Raw genomic sequence first — 18,985 nt, forward strand, 5'->3', positions numbered from 1 at the left:
GGTGCAAAGTTTCAACTTAAACCGTAATGGTTTTTCACACTAAAGACAGATTATCCGTCAAAATTGACGAGTATTAAAAACAGACAGACAGCAAAGTAAATATCACCTTGGCAAGGTCTGCCACGTCGTCTTCAGTATCGGAAGAAGAAGACAGTCAAATCTGACGTGGAGGGATATATATATAAAGCGATAATTTTTCAAAAAGGTTAGTGTCTGTTTGGTAATTCAATTCATTTTATCTTGGCTTTTCTCAGTAGGGATTTCGGCTAGTGAGTTAAGTACTTGCATTAATCCTAAATTCATTAGTGCGTTCGTTTTTTCTTAGCTCCAGGTTAGTTTAGTATGAATAGAGTCGAAACATCTATGCAAAATAAATGAATGGGGTTTTACGGAAATCTTAATAATCTCTTTTTTTACGAAGTAAACTTTCTTTCCAGGCGCTTCGAGTAGACGGCTTCAAATTTTAACATTTTTTTCCCTCCCTCGAGTATGGCAGATAAACATGTAAAGTAGAGATCGTAAAATGTTCTATTTTTTAAAAAAAGAGCTAGATAAACCTATTTTTGTTTCCTGGACTACAAACGTCAAAAGCATGGTAGCCGTTATAGTCCTGGCTTCTTGCGTACTGGTGTGGATAAAGCAGTTTGTGGGGCTGTGTTCGAGCAACTCGCTCGCTACACGATCTGATTTACATCTTGGCCTTTATTCTTCTTTGACTTCTGCTAACAATCTTAATCTCCCTACTCTTCTAACTCTTTTCTACTTTTTCAACTCTTCTCTACTTACTTCTACTTACTAGTTCAAGTATAGTAGCAGTTTTATAGCCCGAGCTGGACATGTTTAGGTTAACTGACCGTAAGAGTTTCTATTGTATATCTTATCGCTAACATTGCAACAGGTTTGCTATGTAATATGTCAAAAACGAGTGCGAGTGTTTCATCAGGGGTTCAGATCCTCCTTTCTAGCAATCGGTTAAAGCTATCTCAATGGTGTTCCACACACGTTTTTGAGTAAAAAGAATTTAAACTACTATGAGGTGAAATTGCATTTCAAACGCACTTCGTTTTCTACAGATAACGGCCGAACATCAAGATTGTACAATTTTTACCGTATTTCTAAGTTCCTAATTAACCATAAATACTTCATCCCAAAATATCTCGATAATGCTCTTATTTCGCTTAAATTTCAAGAACATCGTGGCGGCTATCAGAGGAAATAGCTTCCGGGAACGATCTTGGAAGTACAGTTCCCATTGCCGAGAAAAACAGCTGCAAGTATAATTGGTATTGGCGTCATTCCATTGCCATGACAACTCTAATGTCAACGTAACCCTGATCAAAACAAATTTTCATCTTTATCTATAAATACACCAGTGGTAGTAAGTTTTCCAGATCTTTGTTAATGGCGACGTAGTTTATGCTCAAACTTGGGAGGTATTGACCCTGAAAAACCCCATCGAGCCACTTTAAATCCCCGGACGAACGGCTTGTCCGTCCGAAATGTAGTTAATACCCACCAATAAGAACCTACTTTTTTTTAAGTCTGGGAAAATAGCTTCTTTTATTTTGGGGTACCTATTGGCAATCTAGGCTAGAGATAGTAATAGATTGTCGATTAGCAGACAAATAAATAAACTTTTAACCTATTCATAATTTTATTATTATAACCCTAACAAAACTGGTTACCAAATTTATATACAGTTCAGGGGCGGATCCAGGATTTTTTTTAGGAGGGGGTGCACTCGTCTCTTGCTCTACTTCCACACCAATAAACCACATAGTTGTTTTTTGCAGAATACCAGTTGTATTAGAAAACCGCAGGTCATCTGGGGGGGGGGGGGGGTGCGCACCCCCTGCACCCTCCCCCTAGATCCGCCCTGCAGTTTAGGGTTTAGCATAGTATGGTCTTGTTATACTTAAAATTGGCAAGTGTTTGCTGGGAACTTCAAGTCACTCTTGTCTTTGCTGTTTAGTTATATCTAAAATGATTTGTATCTTTCGTTTGCCTGATTGAACATTCCTCAGTTATAAGTGGCGTCTCAGTATTAAAATAATTGCTGTTAACTTACAGGCTTGGCCAGCCTCACACCAGAGCAATGTTGGATATTTATCTTATTTAACGCAGTAAAAAGTTTTTACAGGGGAAAGAAAAGAAAAAAATTTAACAGGTTTCAAGTATTACAAAGGATACCAGGAGATGAATAATTTTACACTACACAGATCATTACAGCCAGAGAATGTTAAACATTTGTCTAGAACGCCGGGATTTTTTTATAGCCATGGCATGGCTTACTAGTTTCCTTTGCATAAACGCTTGATGCATATGTTTAATTATTTAACTGCTCCCAGGATAAATAATTATCTCAGTGTTTGTGTGAGGAAAAAAAATATTAAGTTCCGAACAACGATTCTGTAGTTTAAAAATCGCGGAGCTTCTTAACGTAAAACAAATTATCATCATCTAGTATCTAATAGTCAAAATAGTCATTCTTTGTTCAAGCAAACGAAGCTGATTCAGCAGGTAGTGAGTTGCAGTCATCCGTTTCCTTTTCTTTTACGTCTACCGTCTAAAATGACGTTTAACCACAAGCGCCCCAGACACTACGGGACTTCGTTGGACTTCGAATTTATAAGGGAATGAGAAATGCCGTTTTTTTTTCGCTATTCGCTGAGAATGGGACAATTTTTTTGCAAAAGATTGTATTTAATACACCGCTGCTGCGATGTAAAGGTGTTCACTGGAACCGGATAAAACTAACTCCCTCCTCGCTGCCACGGCACCGCGACATGTACATGTAAATGAGTTGATCCAATGGATACGCGTTTTTTTGCGGTTGTGTTGTTCAATTGTCTCTATTCACTAAAATTTTGCATGGCCATTGTTTCCAATTTCTCCTGGGAACGTCGTCCAACGAGAAACAGGAGACAATGGTTATGCAAAATTTTAGGCAGGAACACAAGCCCGGGGGGGAGGGTTGTACTCCGGATTTCAGGTGACGGGAATGATGGAAGGATTTTCGGGTTTGAAATTTTCTATTCCGGTATTTTTTTGGTGGTAGGAAAATTTGGGTGGCTTGATTTAAGTAGGGATTTTTTGGGTATTCAAAACAATCTGAAGATTCGTGCTTGCGAATGATAACTTCAGATTTTGCCGAAGAAACAACGGCACAAACATTCAATTTCTAATGTTTTTAGTTTTCGTGTTATATCATTTAATGCCTTCTGGAAATTCTAAAGGCTAGGAAATTCGGCATGGGATTTTTTGTGGGTTAATTGTTTGTGCAGAGATTCTTTTGGGTTTTATTTTTGCCCCCATTCGATCTCCCGTCACTTGAAATCCGGAGTACCCCCCCCCCCCGTCCCGGCTTGGTAAACAAGGTGCATTATGGTCTGCGTGAAAACAGTGTGTGGTAACGGCATTGCAGGAACAAGTCAAAATGGAGAACGCTTACCACAAACTAGACGAGAGGACGCTTCAAGCTTTACAAGACATAGCCACTAAACTACGGATTCACAGCATAGAATCTACGAATGCAGCTGGTTCAGGGTATGTATTTAATTAAAACATGTGTATAGTGGAACCTCGACTTAACGACCCTCAAAGTACCTATCTGGTACTTATCTGAATATTAACGAAGTTTTCGGTATAACAAACGGTAGTATTCTTCGCGTCAGTAAAAGTCAAATATATGTAGAAAGCCCCTCGATAATTATAAAACGAAAGCTCGTCATAGTAAACGTATTTTGCCAGTTCCTTGGCCCTTCGTTATACCGAGCTTCTACTGTGGAACATTTGCCCAATCAAATTCAACATCGCAAGCGTGCTTCATACTCCCATTGAGCACGTCGTGTTGCTATGGCGCGTGAAAATCATTTCTGGCAAGTTTTTCGCTCAAAAATGTTTTTTTTGGTGCGTTGATAGTTTTCCATGTCAATATGGATTCTTTTTGAATGTTATCTAATCTTAAGCGACTTCTCATGTAAACTTTCGCTATGGGAATTTCGACTAAGGAGCGACTTCGTTTCAACCGCATTTACGACGACCATTGTTAAGTTCGATGTCTGAATCAACCGTCGAACTAGTGTCATTAGACATGGGCACTTAACGACGATTTCCTCTTAAATGTATTGAAAACACTTTTTAAGCTGCCCAGGGTATTTTTAGATCATAACAAATGTATTCTAAGCGGCGCTCATAAGGCCCAGTTCAGACGTCGTGCTTCTGCCGTGCCGAACTAAATTCAGGAATTAAGTTCGACAAAAGCACGGCAGAAGCACGGCGTCTGAATCAAACTTTTGAATTAAGTTCGGCAAGCAATTAAGTTCGACAAGCGCTGCCGTGCTATACGGCTCCGGCACGGCAGCGATTCAAACGTCGTGCTTCTGCCGCGCTAAACAAAATTCATAAATTATATTAATGTATTTTGGCGAGATTGCGTTCCCACGGGGAGTTGGGAGAAGAATTGTTACCGAGGCATCAGTAAATCCTGAATTTGGTTCGACTCTGGCACGGCGTCTGAATCAAAGTTGTCTTCCTGCCGTGCCACAGTTGGCACGGCAGAAGCACGACGTCTGAACTGGGCCTAAGTGTCTGTTCGATCATCTTAGGGCAACTTGAATCTCTACAAACTACAAGGGCTTCAGTATTATTTTCCCGAAAATTTTAGATGCAATTTAAAGTTTTATGAAAGTAATTTTTTTTCTTTTTCCGCTCTTCATCGCACTTTGGAATCGGTCATTGTAAAACGCAGACTGCGGATTATTGTTTTAACATAACCTTGCAAATGAGAACTTGACAACAACAGCCCCATTGTTTTCTAACCCTAAAAGCAATTGTCCGCAGTCAGTCCGTGGTCTTCATTTTACACTCCCCCTTTTGGAATCCGAATATTTTGCGTTTCCTTTTTCTACCCTTATATAACTCGGGGAGTGAAAAGCAAAACTTCAGAAAACCCTAGGGAATTTATTGGATAAGCTTCGAAAATTGTACATCATCATTGAACGGTCATCTCTAGAAATTTTTAGCCATCCTCATGGAAAATTCTAGTCAATATTTGTTTCTCCGAACAGATATCTTAGAGAAAACAGACCAAACTATAGCTCTTTACACAGAAGTCTCCTTTTGGTTTCGAAGTTTAAGTGCGCGATCCCTATAGAAAATATGCGGGAATTTAGATCTGATGGTGCTTGGAACGTTTCTTTTTGCGCGCAGTTTGCATACAGGCTTACGAAGTGGCTAAAGTGGCCGGGCCAAGGAACCATTGGCCAGACCAGGGACCTTCAAACGAAGCAGTCATTTCTTATGATGCAGGAATTTCGGCAAAGCTCAGAAGCTGTCGGTTTGTCACAAGTTAGTTAAATGTTACGGAAACCTACAGGACAAATTTCAGCTCACTTCTCTTCTACTAATTGAGAAATACTGAACCGCTTACGATACTACATCAAGTTGCTGGAGTTGCTCTTGGCTACCCCTTGAGGACCTATTACGCTTCCGTCGTGCTCTTTAAACTTCCTGCGTGCTTCATATCTGGACATATGCACCCTGAATCATGAATCAGTTGTTACATCTGCTTTATTAAGTGAAAATCATTGCATTCTAAAGACTTGAGTTCATTTTGCAGGCATCCAACTTCGTGTTGCTCTATTGCGGAAATCTTGTCAGTTTTATTTTTTCACACCATGCGCTATAAAGGTGAGTTGAAATCATAAATATTCTTACTGAATGCATGACGCGAAAACTTCACGATTTCTCCTCGCGCTCTCTGTAAAAACTAACCAAAGAAGTTAACCCACGCCTGGCACGCAAGCTAGCGTCCCAACGTCCCCGTCCTCATGTTCCAGTCCTATTTTTAAGCTGGATCTATGCGTGTCAGGTATCTTCTATTTTTGACCACACCATACTACTGTACCTTTCCCTATTGGAGCCTCTAAAGTCTTAGCCTCCCCGCAGACGTCCTTTGGGGTTCGTGACAAACGAACCCCAAAGGACATCTGAGGGGAGGCTACTAAAGTCTCAGTGAGTACAAAAGGACAGTGGTTTTAATTCATTAATTGAGGCTTTGGGGGAGCTTGATCTGTTGTTGGATTGAATTCAGTGTTGAATGTCAAACATAGAACAATTTCAATCTACGTCAGCAGTCGATTGATTTGGCGGTACACTTTTAATTCTTCTGTGTAAAGAGTGACCCATGTTTTCTTATTCAGGAAAAGCTTAGCCCGTTCCAGGCTCTCAGATAATAGGAATGACGCGTAAGTGAAAGACACGCGAATATATGAGCACGTGATCTGGGAAAAGGGGCGTGGCGGAAGGGAGCCACCCTTCCTCTCCCCAGTTTCTTCCCGTATTATTTTCCTGTTCGTGCGTTCTAAATTCCGTGGACTCGACTATCTCGGAGCTTGGAACATGGCTAGGGAAAGGTTGAATAATAGACTCACTGTTTCGATGTTTTCCTTCTAGTTTCTGAACCTAGAGATCTTTCAAGTGACCGATTCGTTTTATCAAAGGTAAGTTAATTTTGCGAATAGAGTTAATAATTTTTTTGGAAAAGCATAATTTTCTAAAGAATGGAGCGTCATTACAACTAAACCTTTTAGTACTGAAATATGAAATTTTAGGAGACCTCTTACACCTAGACAGCCTCCCACGCAGACGTTCTTAGGGGTTCGTCACGCGTTCCTGCCCCACGCAGGAACGCGTGACGAACCTCTAAGAACGTCTGCGTGGGAGGCTAACACCTAGGAGGAGGAGGCAGAACCATATAAGGCGGAAACTTGATTTAAGGTGGCTCGAAACAAAAATTCGTCGATAGATTTTCTTTAAAAAATTTCAGTGCTGCAATTGATCAGTATACTATAAAATCGCCGAATTTCGTGTCCATTGAAAACTTTTTAAGTTGTCTAACGTCGGCGCAAAATTGAGTAACTATTGAAGCGATGCCATAGTTTTTGTTCTGGGATTTTCTATTGTCTCAAGTTTAGAACGACATCGATCAAATACCCATGCAGTAAGGCGTTCCAATTTTCTGCATCGATAAAGGATACGCGGGAATTTACCGCGCCTGGTTGCCCTCCCTAATCTATTCGCTATTGTCAGTTTTCACCCTTTCTACAGCATCCAAATCGCAGAAAGATTTCAGAGGGAAACCAGGCACGGTAAATTCTACGTTAGACAACTCGAAATTCGGGGATTTGATAGTGCATTGATCAATTGCAGCACTGAATTTTTTTAATGAAAATCTATCGACGAATTTTGGTTTAATTAATCGCTGTTTTCGTGAAAGTAGCCTTGGAAATTAGAGAGCCTCAGCATTGCGTTTTACTGATTCACATGTTTTCATGTTTTTTCGAAATCGCGCAAGTCTACTTGCGTTTAGCTGGTTGTAGAGTGTACAAAGGTCATTTGCAAAACGAATCAGTGATAAAAACTTTTCGGAAGCATCCAGTAAGTAGCAAATTTGTCTGCATCAAGTCCAGCCTTCAATTCAGGCACAATTTATAAACTTTTTGTAGAAATTCAAAGATATCTCGAAATTCCTCTTATAGATTCATTTTTGTGAAACTTCGCACAACCGAAGGCAGGCACTCAAAGTATACGTACCGTAAAGCATTTCCAAAGAAAATGCCGTTCAGGGCAGAAATTCGATTTAGAGCTAAAACTACTGTGACGTCATTGTGACGTGATATTTATTCTGATTGCACAAAAAATAATATCATACTAAAGTTCAGTCTATGTGTAATACATGTGTTATAATGTTTTTACATTAAAGATAAATTTTTTTAAGTATAAGAGATTCAAAGATGGAAGGTGTACCTACAAAAATACTGGGTCGTGCCAGGAGCCGATTACTTACTTACTCGGCTCCTGGTCGAGCCACTTTAAAAAGGGAAAGGGGGGCTATGATAGTAGTGGTGGTGGAGGTGGTGGTGGTAATAATGATGATGATGTTGTTGATGGTGGTGGTGGTAGAGGTAATGAATTCTATAGATGGTGATGGTGATGAAGATGTTGTGATTATGATGATGTTGATACTTCTGTTTTAGGGACATGCCGCCCCGATTCTGTATGCTGCATGGGCAGAAGCTGGTTTGTTTCCCGTCTCAGAACTTGCAAAATTGCGATCAATCGACTCTGATCTTGAAGGTCACCCCACCCCTGTAAGTACCTTGCCTTTGCTTATTATTTAATGAGGCTGTGATCGCATGGCGACTTCTCGACAGGCTGAAAAAATGCGATCGAATATTTCGTTCACACGGAACCGTTTAATATTTCCGCTCTATTCACACGTAACTGGCGAGGTTAAGTTTAAAATTTTTTCAGTCAGTGGTTTTACCATCTGGTCATGCGCAGAGCGTTACTTTGATAAATCCAAAATGGTGTTATGTAGTGCGTTTTCCACCACAATAATTCTCTTTTCTGCAATTGTTGAACACCCTCTGAACTCGATCGTATCTCATACTTAAGTTCAATTTTCCGATTTTATAAGACTTATATTAAATAGCTGGCCTACGGGCTTCTAGGATGGCTACGCCCCTGGTATGGGATCTAAAGAATACGTCTTGCGAAGTTAATTTTCACATATTACTACCAGCTTTACAGAATTCAATGTGTCTATCATGTATGTTACCGTTTTGTTGTTTCATAGCGACTGAGCTTCATCGACTTCGCCACAGGCTCACTGGGTCAAGGTCTGAGTTGCGCATGCGGGATGGCCTACATTGGAAAGTACTTCGACAAAGCAAGGTGAAACATGTGATCTGTAATCGTACCCTCCCCCTCCCTCCACGTTTTCTCAGCCGGGTGGGGAGGTTATGGCTACAAGTTGGCTAACAACAGTGTTTTTTTTTGAAAAGCCGAATCTCATATAAGAAGTATAAATTTACAGTGAAACCTCTATTAAGCGGACACCCTGTATTAAGCGGACACTAAGCCGGGTCCCGAAACGAACGTGATATTTCCCTTTATAACAAACCCCTATTCAGCGGACACCTCTATTAAGCGGACGCGCACTCTAAAATATGTTGTATTTGGCTTATTTCTATTGTTAATAACCTCTATTAAGCGGACACCGGACTAAATTGACAACAGTAGTATTGGATTACGTCCTTGAAATACGTACTGAAGTCAAAATGTTTTTGGATTTACAAACAAATTAAAGTTGGTAATGAAAGGTAATGAACTTGAAGTCTGGATGGCTTCTTTAACAACATGCAATTTTATCACAGTACCTTAAGCGGACACCCTCTATTAAGCGGACACTTAGGAAGGTCCCAAAGGTGTCCGCTTAATAGAGGTTTCACTGTATATGGCAATTAAATTATAGTCCCCTTTTTACTAAGCTACATAAAAGTACTGTATTTTACAATAACCGGGTTACAATCTCTCGCGCACAGAATGACGTGGTGTGAAAGCATAGACAAGGAGACCATGGGATCAAAGGGATGATGACTCAAATCGATTTTCTCCGTCCTGAAGGCGATTTTCAAGAAAATCTACAAGAAATGAACGTTAAAACTTTCAAGTAAAAAATCAAAATATCATATTTAACAAATAGACAACAATTTTCCATGGTCTCCTCTGCGGTATACTCGTGTAGATCATAAGGATGACGTCAGAATGTCCAAACTTAGCAGTAAAATCGTGAGTTTTAAAGATTTTGACCAGACGTCATTTCTAAGGGTTATAGGAGGACGGGTAAAGGCGCATAAGAGCCAAAGGCCCAAACGGCCGAAGCTTATTTCCGGTTTCCGTAGCATGAAGCAAGCCTAGGAGTATTGCTACTCCCCCCTGGACAGGATGGTAGTCCATCGAAGGGTTACCCCTCAGCAGTATGTCGCCGGTATCCATGTATACACCTCGCCCAGTTGTTGTCAGTTAAAAGCAGGATAACGCTATCCACCGGACAAATAACTCTCCAGCGGATAATGTAATTGATTTTCGTGATACTGGATAGTGATTTATCCAGTGGAGAGTGCTATCCATTGTTTGAACAACCCGGGCCTGGTTGAAGGAGAGACAAAGTAGAGTAATGTTTCTTGTCTAATGAAACAACGTGACGGGCGACCGAGGCTTGAACCCCGAATCTCCAGATCCGCACTTCGAGGTGTTAACCGCTCGGCCACACACGCCTCCACTATAGGAGCATAGACTATTGAAAGCTGATGTCTACTTGTAAGTATATTATGAGCCACCGCCTTAACCAAACGACCAAAGCCCTTCATTACGATAAAGCGCTGAGTTTTTCAGGGTTGTTTTTCAGTTATCGCGTGTTCTGCCTCGTTGGTGACGCGGAATCGTCCGAGGGTTCTATCTGGGAAGCCATGAACTTTGCAAGTTATTACAAGCTTGACAACCTGTGCGCCATCTTTGATGTTAATCGTCTTGGACAGAGTGACCCCACAATGTTTGAACATGATTTCGATGCTTACAAGAGAAGGACGGAGGCTTTTGGGTGAGTAAACGTAGAAGTTAGACGGCACCAGACTGAAGACGTTCGTGCCAAAAATCCTGTGATACGTAATCGTCACGTCATCAGTGAAGTTCCAGGCCCCCTATCTCTCTACATTGCTCTGCAAAAGATCTGAAGGGGACAGTCTGGGGCAGTCTGGTTGTTTTTTTTTTTTTTGAGAAATGATGTTGATTTGGGAAAGGAATAAATTAGAGAAGGTATACACATAAACCAGTTAGTCCGCTAATCACGTTAGTGACGTTTTTGTACCCGTCCTCGTTCTCGTTGCTTAAGCTTCCTATTGGCCAAGTTCTTTTTTGCGTTTCACTTTTATTGTCCGAGACGAAGTCGAGGTCAATAAAAATGTAGGAAGAACGAGGTCAGTATACAGCCATCTTGATCGAACGAGTTTGGTCAATAAAGGATTTATTGTATGGCAAAAAGAGAACGTTTTCTTGCAGGACCAACGCGGGAAATCCCGAGAGGCCCATGTTCCACGCTCAAGTAGCCAATCAGAAAGTAGGATTCACTTCATCATGCCCACCCACATCCTCAGAGACCCAGGGAGGTCTGTCGGGTGGGGATAAACGGCGGCGAAAGTTTTAAAGAACGGGCGAGAGAGCCCCTAGGATGCTGCTCTTCATAAAATAACAAACCAGTTCCACGACTCATTCGAATGCTTGTCTCTGATTGGAGGCCAGCATCTTTCGCGCTGCTTTCATGATCTTCTTATAAGAAGGGGTTTACCTGCAAATACCACTGTTCGCCGTGCACCTGTCTGGCTCTCGCGAAGAGTTTTCAGTGAGCGAGACAGGTACGGCGAACAGTCGAGTTTGCAGGTAAACTCTTCGCATAAGAAGATCACGAAAGCAGCGCGATAGATGTTGGTCTCCGATTGGGTACAAAAATATTTTTTATGCCCAGTCAGGGACAAGCATTTGACTAAGTGGTGGAACTGGTTCGTTAAGAATAGTATCCTAAGGGCTCTCCCGACCGTTCTTGAAACCTTTCGCCGCCGTTTATCCCGACCCGTCAAACCGCCCCTGGGTCTCAAAGGATGTCCCACACACAGACTTAGCAATGTAATAAAACACAGTCTCTACTGCTTTATTGCGTCCATGCGGACGATGTTGTGGAATAACAAAGTTGAACTATACTTCTCAAATGTATAAATGATATTTTTTCCAGCTGGAACAGCCTTGTGATCGATGGTCATGATGTTGAGGCTGTGTGCAAAGCATTTTATGAGGCCAAAACAACAAAGAATCGTCCAACAGCCATTCTAGCTAAGACGTTCAAAGGAAGAGGTGTACCAGGTATATAGCGTTGTTTAAAATGCCTAAGATGACCTTTTCCATTTGAAATCAGGGAGAGAACGGGGTGAAAAGGCCGTGCCTATATGGATAATTACGTTTTAGAATTGTATTTTTATTCCACACAATAAAAATGAATACATTGTAATAAACAGCACCACAGGAAATTACTGCTCAGAAGCTTTCATTTGAATGGTTACACTTAAGGATTTCATCCATAGACTCAAAAGTTAGAGCCACCTTTTACAGCATATTAAACAGTACCACAGGAAAGTATTGCTCAGTAGCTTTTATTTGAATGGTCAAACTTCAGGATTTCATCAGTAGAGTCAAAAGTTAGAACTACCTTGTACAGCATAATAAACAGTACTACAGGAAAGTACTGCTCAGTAGCTTTTATTTGAATGGTCAAACTTTAGGATTTCATCCACAGACTCAAAAGTTAGAACTACCTTGTACAGCATAATAAACAGTACCACAGGAAAGTACTACTCATCAGCTTTTATTTGAATGGTTGCACTTGAGGATTTCATCACAGACTCAAAAGTTAGAACCACCTTGTACAACATAATAAACAGTACCACGGGAAAGTACTGCTCAGTAGCTTTCATTTGAAGAACAGCTTTAAGGTTCATTCTGCAAACTCACGAGAACAGCCTTGTGCAGTAGAATAAATAGGAAAGTGTGTTTGACAGCTATCGTTTGGTTTACTTAGCATCTCAGAGCAGTTATCACAAAACTATTACAATTTTTGTGTATCCGTGACTGAAAAATATCCTTTGGCTTTTTCAAAAAACCTTTTCCTTTTTTCCCCATATTTTAGGAGTAGAAAATCTGGATAACTTTCATGGGAAGGCTCTTGGTGACAAAGGCCGGGCAGCTGTGGAGATATTGAAGAAGACGATCACGTTTAATGGACCCAATAGCCTGGGACCTCAACCCGTCATTGATGATAACGTGACCACCATTGATCTCTCCGATGTCAAACTGTCCTCACCACCTAGTTACACTGTTGGAGAAAAGGTACGCAGGCTTAAATGGACCGTTTATTGCCGCATACAGTCAGCTTTGACCGATGATATGTCAAACAATCAAGCTAAATACGCTTGAGTTATATTAGGTGGGTAAGGCGAAGGACAGGGATGGAGCAAAAGCGTTTTGACCTTTGATCAGTTGTCGTCCACACTCCGTAACCTTTGGTTATTATTAGTTTAAGTTCTAGTTTGCAGACAATTTACGTCTAATTTATTAGGTAGCTTAAGGGTCTGTTTACATGGAGTGAGGGACCCCGGTCTAGTGGGGTTGGTTTCCTTTGTTTTCACGCTCTGGAGGACACAAAACAAAAGAAACCTACCCCACTAGACCGGGGTCCCCTACTCCATGTAAACAAGGTCTTAAGTCACGAGGACGGCGATGGCAAGGAGAACGACCAAAAAGCAATTTGCACGTGCGTCACGCATTTTTGTACCTTTCTTTACCGTCGTTACTCGACCACGACGTGAAAATGCCTAATTTCACGGTTTTGTTGAGGACGTAAACGGAAGAAAACGATTTTCTAATTAGATAGAGTCCTTTAGAATTCGACTCCAGAAAAAATCACCAACATTTGACAAATTGAAAGAAAAACTGAATAACAGCGATGAATTTTGAAACAGCGCGAATTCACTTTTAAAGAGACGTCGAGTCGTCGTTGCTGAAGCTTCCTATTTTCTCTGTTTAGGTTGCTGTTCGTCAGGCGTATGCCAAAGCTCTCATCAAGCTCGGTAACACGTGCGACCGCGTGATAGCTCTAGACGGAGACATGAAGAACTCCACCTTCTCTCTGGAATACAGAAAAGCATTCCCTGAACGTCATATTGAATGCTTTGTGGCCGAGCAGAATATGGTGGGTGTGGCCTTGGGATGCGCCGCGCGAGGTCGTGCCATCACTTTCTCCAGTACATTTGCTGCATTCTTTACCCGCACTTTCGACCAACTGCGCATGGCAGCTGTGTCCCAGTCCTCTGCAAACTTCTGTGGCTCTCACCCCGGTGTCTCTATTGGTAAGTTGTTGCTGATTCCGTGAAACTCTTCCCTGCCTGCTTCAATAGAGAGCTTAGATTCTAAGAAGAGGACGACAACGAGAACGAGATTTTCGCAATACTAAGTAGTGCACGCGGGCAAACCGACGTCATTTTGGCGGGAAAATGTGGCAGCCGTCGCCATACTACTATGTGTGTTAGCGAAAATGCCGTAGTGGCGAAAACGAGTTATCAAATCTTAGGAATTTTATCATTTAGAGATCGGTAGAGGGCTTTATCTCCTTCAACGGAATTAAGCGTACTAACTTTTGTGGTGAAAAAAAGTACGATGAAGCTTTCCGGGGTGTCTTTTTTCCGAGAATAGGCAAGAAAACTTAAAATAAAATGTCGTTATCGTAGTCGTCCTTGTATGTAAATCTCTCCATTATGTCTTTTTGTTGTACCATAATGTGTCCTGTGTTCGCCTGCGCCCAGAGGTCTCTTATTTCCTTTTCTTGAGAAAACATCTGTCCGCAAGTCATTGGCCGCTAGTCTCCTAAGTTGCTCTGTATAGAGCAATTGATGCTTGAGGAGCGTTGCCGAAGCGTTAGCGTCGACATAAAGAATGAATTCTTAGGAGACAAATGAACAACTGCAAAGGATCCCAAACGAATATGCGACATGCAGAGCGTAGTATTAGCGAAAAATGTACCAAGAAACACTGAAAGCCGAGGAGGTTATTCCCGTGTTTATAATCGAAAGTAGTTCTAGAATGAAACAAAAATTAGTGAACGAACGCGTAAACCCCTGCAGGAAATAAGGCGGTAATATAAGGAGTAAATTCAACACAAAGAGGCTTTTCGTAGTAAAATAAAATTCAAGAAAACTGAGAAGTTACTTCTGACACGGATGATATGTCAGAATTGTAGTTTACAATGTTAATTCACAACTAAGCTCCTCCGGACGCGCACACCGTAAGCTTCATACGTGACACTAGCGCTCTGTTCCGTATGGCAAAATTTTTATTTGTTGCTTATTCAGATGAAATCAGTAAGATTTGCGTAAGAAATGAAAATCGAAGTAACTTCTTTTTGTTCTGTGGCGTTCGCATTAGCTTTTCTCTCTTTTTTTATGTATTTTTCTAGGTGTGGACGGGCCTTCCCAGATGGCTTTAGAAGACATCGCTATGTTCCGTTCCATTCCGAACTGTGTGGTGTTTTATCCAAGTGATGCTGTCTCGGGTGAACGCGCTGTTGAACTCGCGGCTAACTACAAGTACATGACCTTTATCCGATCCACTCGAGGTCCGACTCCTGTCATCTACAATAATGACGAAGTATTTGAAATTGGAAAAGCTAAGGTAACTTAAAATTAGGAATAGTGTTATCTGCGCATATTTTGTGGTTCGATTTTAGGCTCATCCTTGGTGCCAGAACCTTTAAGCTTCTCGAGTTAGAAGGACAAAGAGAGCAATAGATGAGCGGCCAAATTTGGCCAATTTTAGACAGTGAGAACTGGTCACCCAACTTAGCGTAGCCGTACACAGTGGAGGCAGGGATCAATTCAGGTTTTTGGGTAACTGACCACCTGACCCCTCCCCAAAATCAACATTAGCACTTACTTCTCACTTAGGGCAAAATTGTGACTTAAGGGATGGGTAGGTAGTCAGTAACCGAGAAACCTCAAGTGATCCGGGGGCACATGCGCGCAGTAACGAGAGCAAAAAAATTCTCCTCTCGCGTGTCTCGCACCTTTCGCAGTTCGCCGGCACTCTCTTCCCTTACCCCTGTAAGCTTGCGAAGGAGACTTGTCAGAAAATTGTCAGCCTGATGGTTTTCCAAAATTCTTCTTTTTTGTCCGTTTGAAATTTATTTTTGTCACGAAGCTGTCCTTTTTTTCATTTACTACGCAAACGTCCAAAGCTATAGAGGGTCGGGAGGGCGGAAAAAGTGAAAAGCAAAGGAGTGTGATTGGGAAAAGAGGAAAAGAGTTCCTACCCCTCCCTCTCTTTTTCCTGTTAGGTTATTCTCCCCCTCCCACTCCCCCTAAAAACAAAATGGACTGGACTGCAGTGGGAAAGCGATCCCTCTAGATCTAAACTCAATCTGTTCGAGTTCCATAAGCTGACAAGTCAGAAAAATCTCAGATATAATGATATTTTATATAAGCAAACCTCGTAACTTTTTAGTTAGTTACGAGTGCCCAGTTCCTGAAAGGCCTGTTAGCGCTAATCCTGGATTAAAATTTTGCTCTGGTTTTGTATTTTACCTTCCTATGTACTGCTTAGAGTAAAATTTTGTGTTATCATTACTGTATCTCAGAGTAAAGAGTCAACAGTATTTTGTAAGCTCAAGTTGCAAGTTCAAAGGCAAGAAAACCTTTCTTTAAAATTGGCTTAATCCTGCGTTAAACTTAACCATCTCTCGAAGAACCGGGCCCGTTTTTTTATGTGAAACTATTTTTTCTTTGTAGATCGTTCGTGAAACTGCCAAAGATTCAGTGCTTGTTGTTGGAGCGGGAGCCACATTGGACGAAGCCTTGAAAGCTGCTGACGAGCTTGCTAAAGAAAATATTAACATCCGTATCTTGGATCCTTTCACTATAAAGCCAATCGACAAGGAAGCCATTGTTCAGAATGCCAAGGCTGTGGGTGGCAAAATACTGACCGTGGAGGACCATTATCTTGAAGGTACTTACTATACATCCTAGTTAGACAGAATTTCTTTCAGTCCCAGCTAAACGGCCAAACTTTTTTGTCCAACATTGTTTCGGAAGCCGGAGCATGTTTCGCCGTTTAGCGACTTTAGATGCGTCTTTCATTAGTGGCTTTCGATGTTGGATCTATATCAGACTTTTTCATCCAACATTTTGCATTACAAAAAAATACTTAATCGTTTAGCCACCCCAAGTTGTTCATGACTAATAGAATGTTGGATGAAAACAGTTGATCGCTTAGCCGGGACCTCACAGTGACTTAAAATTACTTTAAAAGCCAATTCAGAACTCAGCGCAAATTTGTGCGCTTCGATTTTGCTCTGCTTCATCACGTGATTTGCTGACCAATCGGAAGTTCAATCTGACTCATTCTCGTCCCCAGAGCCCGTCGTTTCTTGGTTACGTGGTCGGTTACAAATTAAGCCGAGTGGTTCTGGGGACGAGAATGAATCTGACTAGGTCACATTATAGTCATATGCGTTTTCCCGCGCATTTTTTTGGCTTCATGCATTTTTTTTCTTGTTTTGATTTTTTGTATTGTGTTGACTAGAGTAGACGCCCTGGCTCTGATTTAAAGCTAAAAACAAGTTGACATAAAAGGAAAAGGTTTTCCTGCGTTGTTGTTTTCATTTCCAATAAATCCAGACCGATGGTTTATTTCAGATAAATCTATTTAGCAAAGTTTTCGTTCGCGTTGCTGGGTGACCTAGGTTGAAAAATTAAAGAGATTATCCGTGACTATAAGAACCTGGTTTTCAAGAGCCAGTTCGGCTAAAACTTGCCAGCTAGGCCCCCTCTATACAAGAACCTGTTCAGCCTAAAATTTGAAACAGGGGTCAATTTAATAAAAGTTTTATAAGTGTAATTTACAATCCGGTAGAGCTCTATTGTTTTGGAGTCTAAAAACAATAGAGTCAAGAGTCCCCACCTCCGGGAATTTGCCATCCGAGGCAAAAACAATGCTAATGCCCTAATTAGCTTAAATTTGTGCTAATTATCATTTATGTAAGAACCTGTTTAGGCTAACTTGGGAGAGTGCAGGTTCTTAGTCCAGGGTTTTTACTGTACTTCCCCTGTAGGTGGCATTGGTGAGGCTGTGTTAGCTGCCGTAGCAGAGGAGAGTGGGGTGACTGTGCGCATTTTGGCAGTGAAAGAAATCCCTCGAAGTGGGCCTGGGGACGCTTTGCTGGATCTATTTGGAATCAGTGCTAATCACATTGTCAAAGCTGTTAAAAACATTTAATGACCATCTCAGGAATGAAATTTCCCTTCACTGTTACACTTGCAATATTCGAAAAACATGAAATAATCCTTTTCCTTTTTTTATTAATCGGGGTCGATGATGTTTACCTCAGCTAAAATTGTCCTGGGGATATAAGTTCTAAGAACTGTCAGGCCATTAAAGTAATTTTGGAGAGCCATAATGATCAGTGAGTGAGATGCGTTTTCGTGTCAGCCTCGTTCTGAAAACGTGCCGGACCTGCAAATGAATATAAGGGCATTCTATACCACATCGAGGACATATGCGGCAGCTTTCCCCTCCCCTCACATCACGCGCTAGACCACCACGTCTCGGGGTAAAAGCGAAACAAGTGCAGAGACCATTTAATCCGTTTTCGTCGTTGGAAGTAAAGATTCATATCAAATGACTCGTACGGCCTCACGGGCAATTTCTTTGAAAAAACATATGAAAAAAATCTCCCGTATGAGGGTCGTACGCATCAACTGATGGGGCCGGAAAAGCTCAACGTTCATATGATAAAATGCTTGAGGATGGTTTTCACTAGCGACGGAGTCGGAGTCGCAATCAGAAGCGTAGAACTTTACGATCTAGTGAAAACAGTGTTCTGATTCCGCTTACCGTACGTCTATTAGGATCAAGTGAAAACTAGTTTGTCGGGGTCGCAAGCAGAAGCAGAAGAACTAAACCAGTCATAAAGCGTGGGGACGTGAATTGTGATTGGTTTAAACTTGCGCTTCTGCTTCCGACCCCGACAAGCTGGTTTTCACTTGATCGTAAGCGACGGAGTCAAAAGCGGAAGCATTCTGATTCATTTTCTTTTGACGTCGATTCCGTCGCGCTTATGACTCCGCTTACGACTCCGATTTTTGATTATCACTTGGTCATAAGTGCTCTTACGTCTCCGCTTACGACTCCGTTGCTAGTGAAAACCAACTTTAATAAGGTCGGGCCGGACGAGAAAGTATTTGACTCTCGGTCAGGACGCACGGACCTCGCTCCGCTAGGTCCGTACTTCCTGACCTCGAACCAAATATTTTCCCCTCCGGCCCTTCCACTCAGTTAATAGGGACTTAAAACTGGGCCATAAGAAAAACATAGATATATATATATATATCGTATTCGTACTGTAGATTGCCACCTTAAAACTACTTTCAATAAGCTTCAACAGTACAACGTCATCGACCTTGCAGTGAACTCAGACAGCAACCTCGTTCCCAGGTCTTTCTTTCCTTACTTTACGTCATTTCTTCTTGGATCGTGACGAATGTCG

The 18,985-nt window shown here is 41.5% G+C and overlaps 1 protein-coding gene across 1 annotated transcript; it reads left to right on the top strand.

Moving 5' to 3' along the window:
• Positions 1-3,388: 3,388 nt before the first annotated feature.
• On the top strand, positions 3,389-17,899 carry LOC140922878 (transketolase-like protein 2). Its single transcript, XM_073372914.1, has 12 exons — positions 3,389-3,546; positions 5,621-5,691; positions 6,457-6,503; positions 8,040-8,153; positions 8,642-8,739; positions 10,256-10,447; positions 11,633-11,760; positions 12,581-12,780; positions 13,478-13,799; positions 14,903-15,117; positions 16,230-16,446; positions 17,552-17,899. Exons 1-12 carry the CDS (start codon positions 3,437-3,439, stop codon positions 17,713-17,715), a joined length of 1,878 nt encoding a protein of 625 aa, XP_073229015.1. The 5' UTR covers positions 3,389-3,436; the 3' UTR covers positions 17,716-17,899.
• Positions 17,900-18,985: the final 1,086 nt, after the last annotated feature.

This window comes from Porites lutea, chromosome 13 (genome assembly GCF_958299795.1).
Source record: "Porites lutea chromosome 13, jaPorLute2.1, whole genome shotgun sequence".
Lineage (NCBI taxonomy): Eukaryota > Metazoa > Cnidaria > Anthozoa > Scleractinia > Poritidae > Porites > Porites lutea.

Excerpts from the sequence above, each read along its gene's own strand:
- LOC140922878 (XM_073372914.1), top strand. The coding sequence starts at position 3,437 with ATGGAGAACGCTTACCACAAACTAGACGAGAGGACGCTTCAAGCTTTA. Across the intron at positions 12,781-13,477 it reads GTTACACTGTTGGAGAAAAG|GTTGCTGTTCGTCAGGCGTA; the intron begins GTACGCAGGCTT and ends TTCTCTGTTTAG. Across the intron at positions 16,447-17,551 it reads GGAGGACCATTATCTTGAAG|GTGGCATTGGTGAGGCTGTG; the intron begins GTACTTACTATA and ends CTTCCCCTGTAG.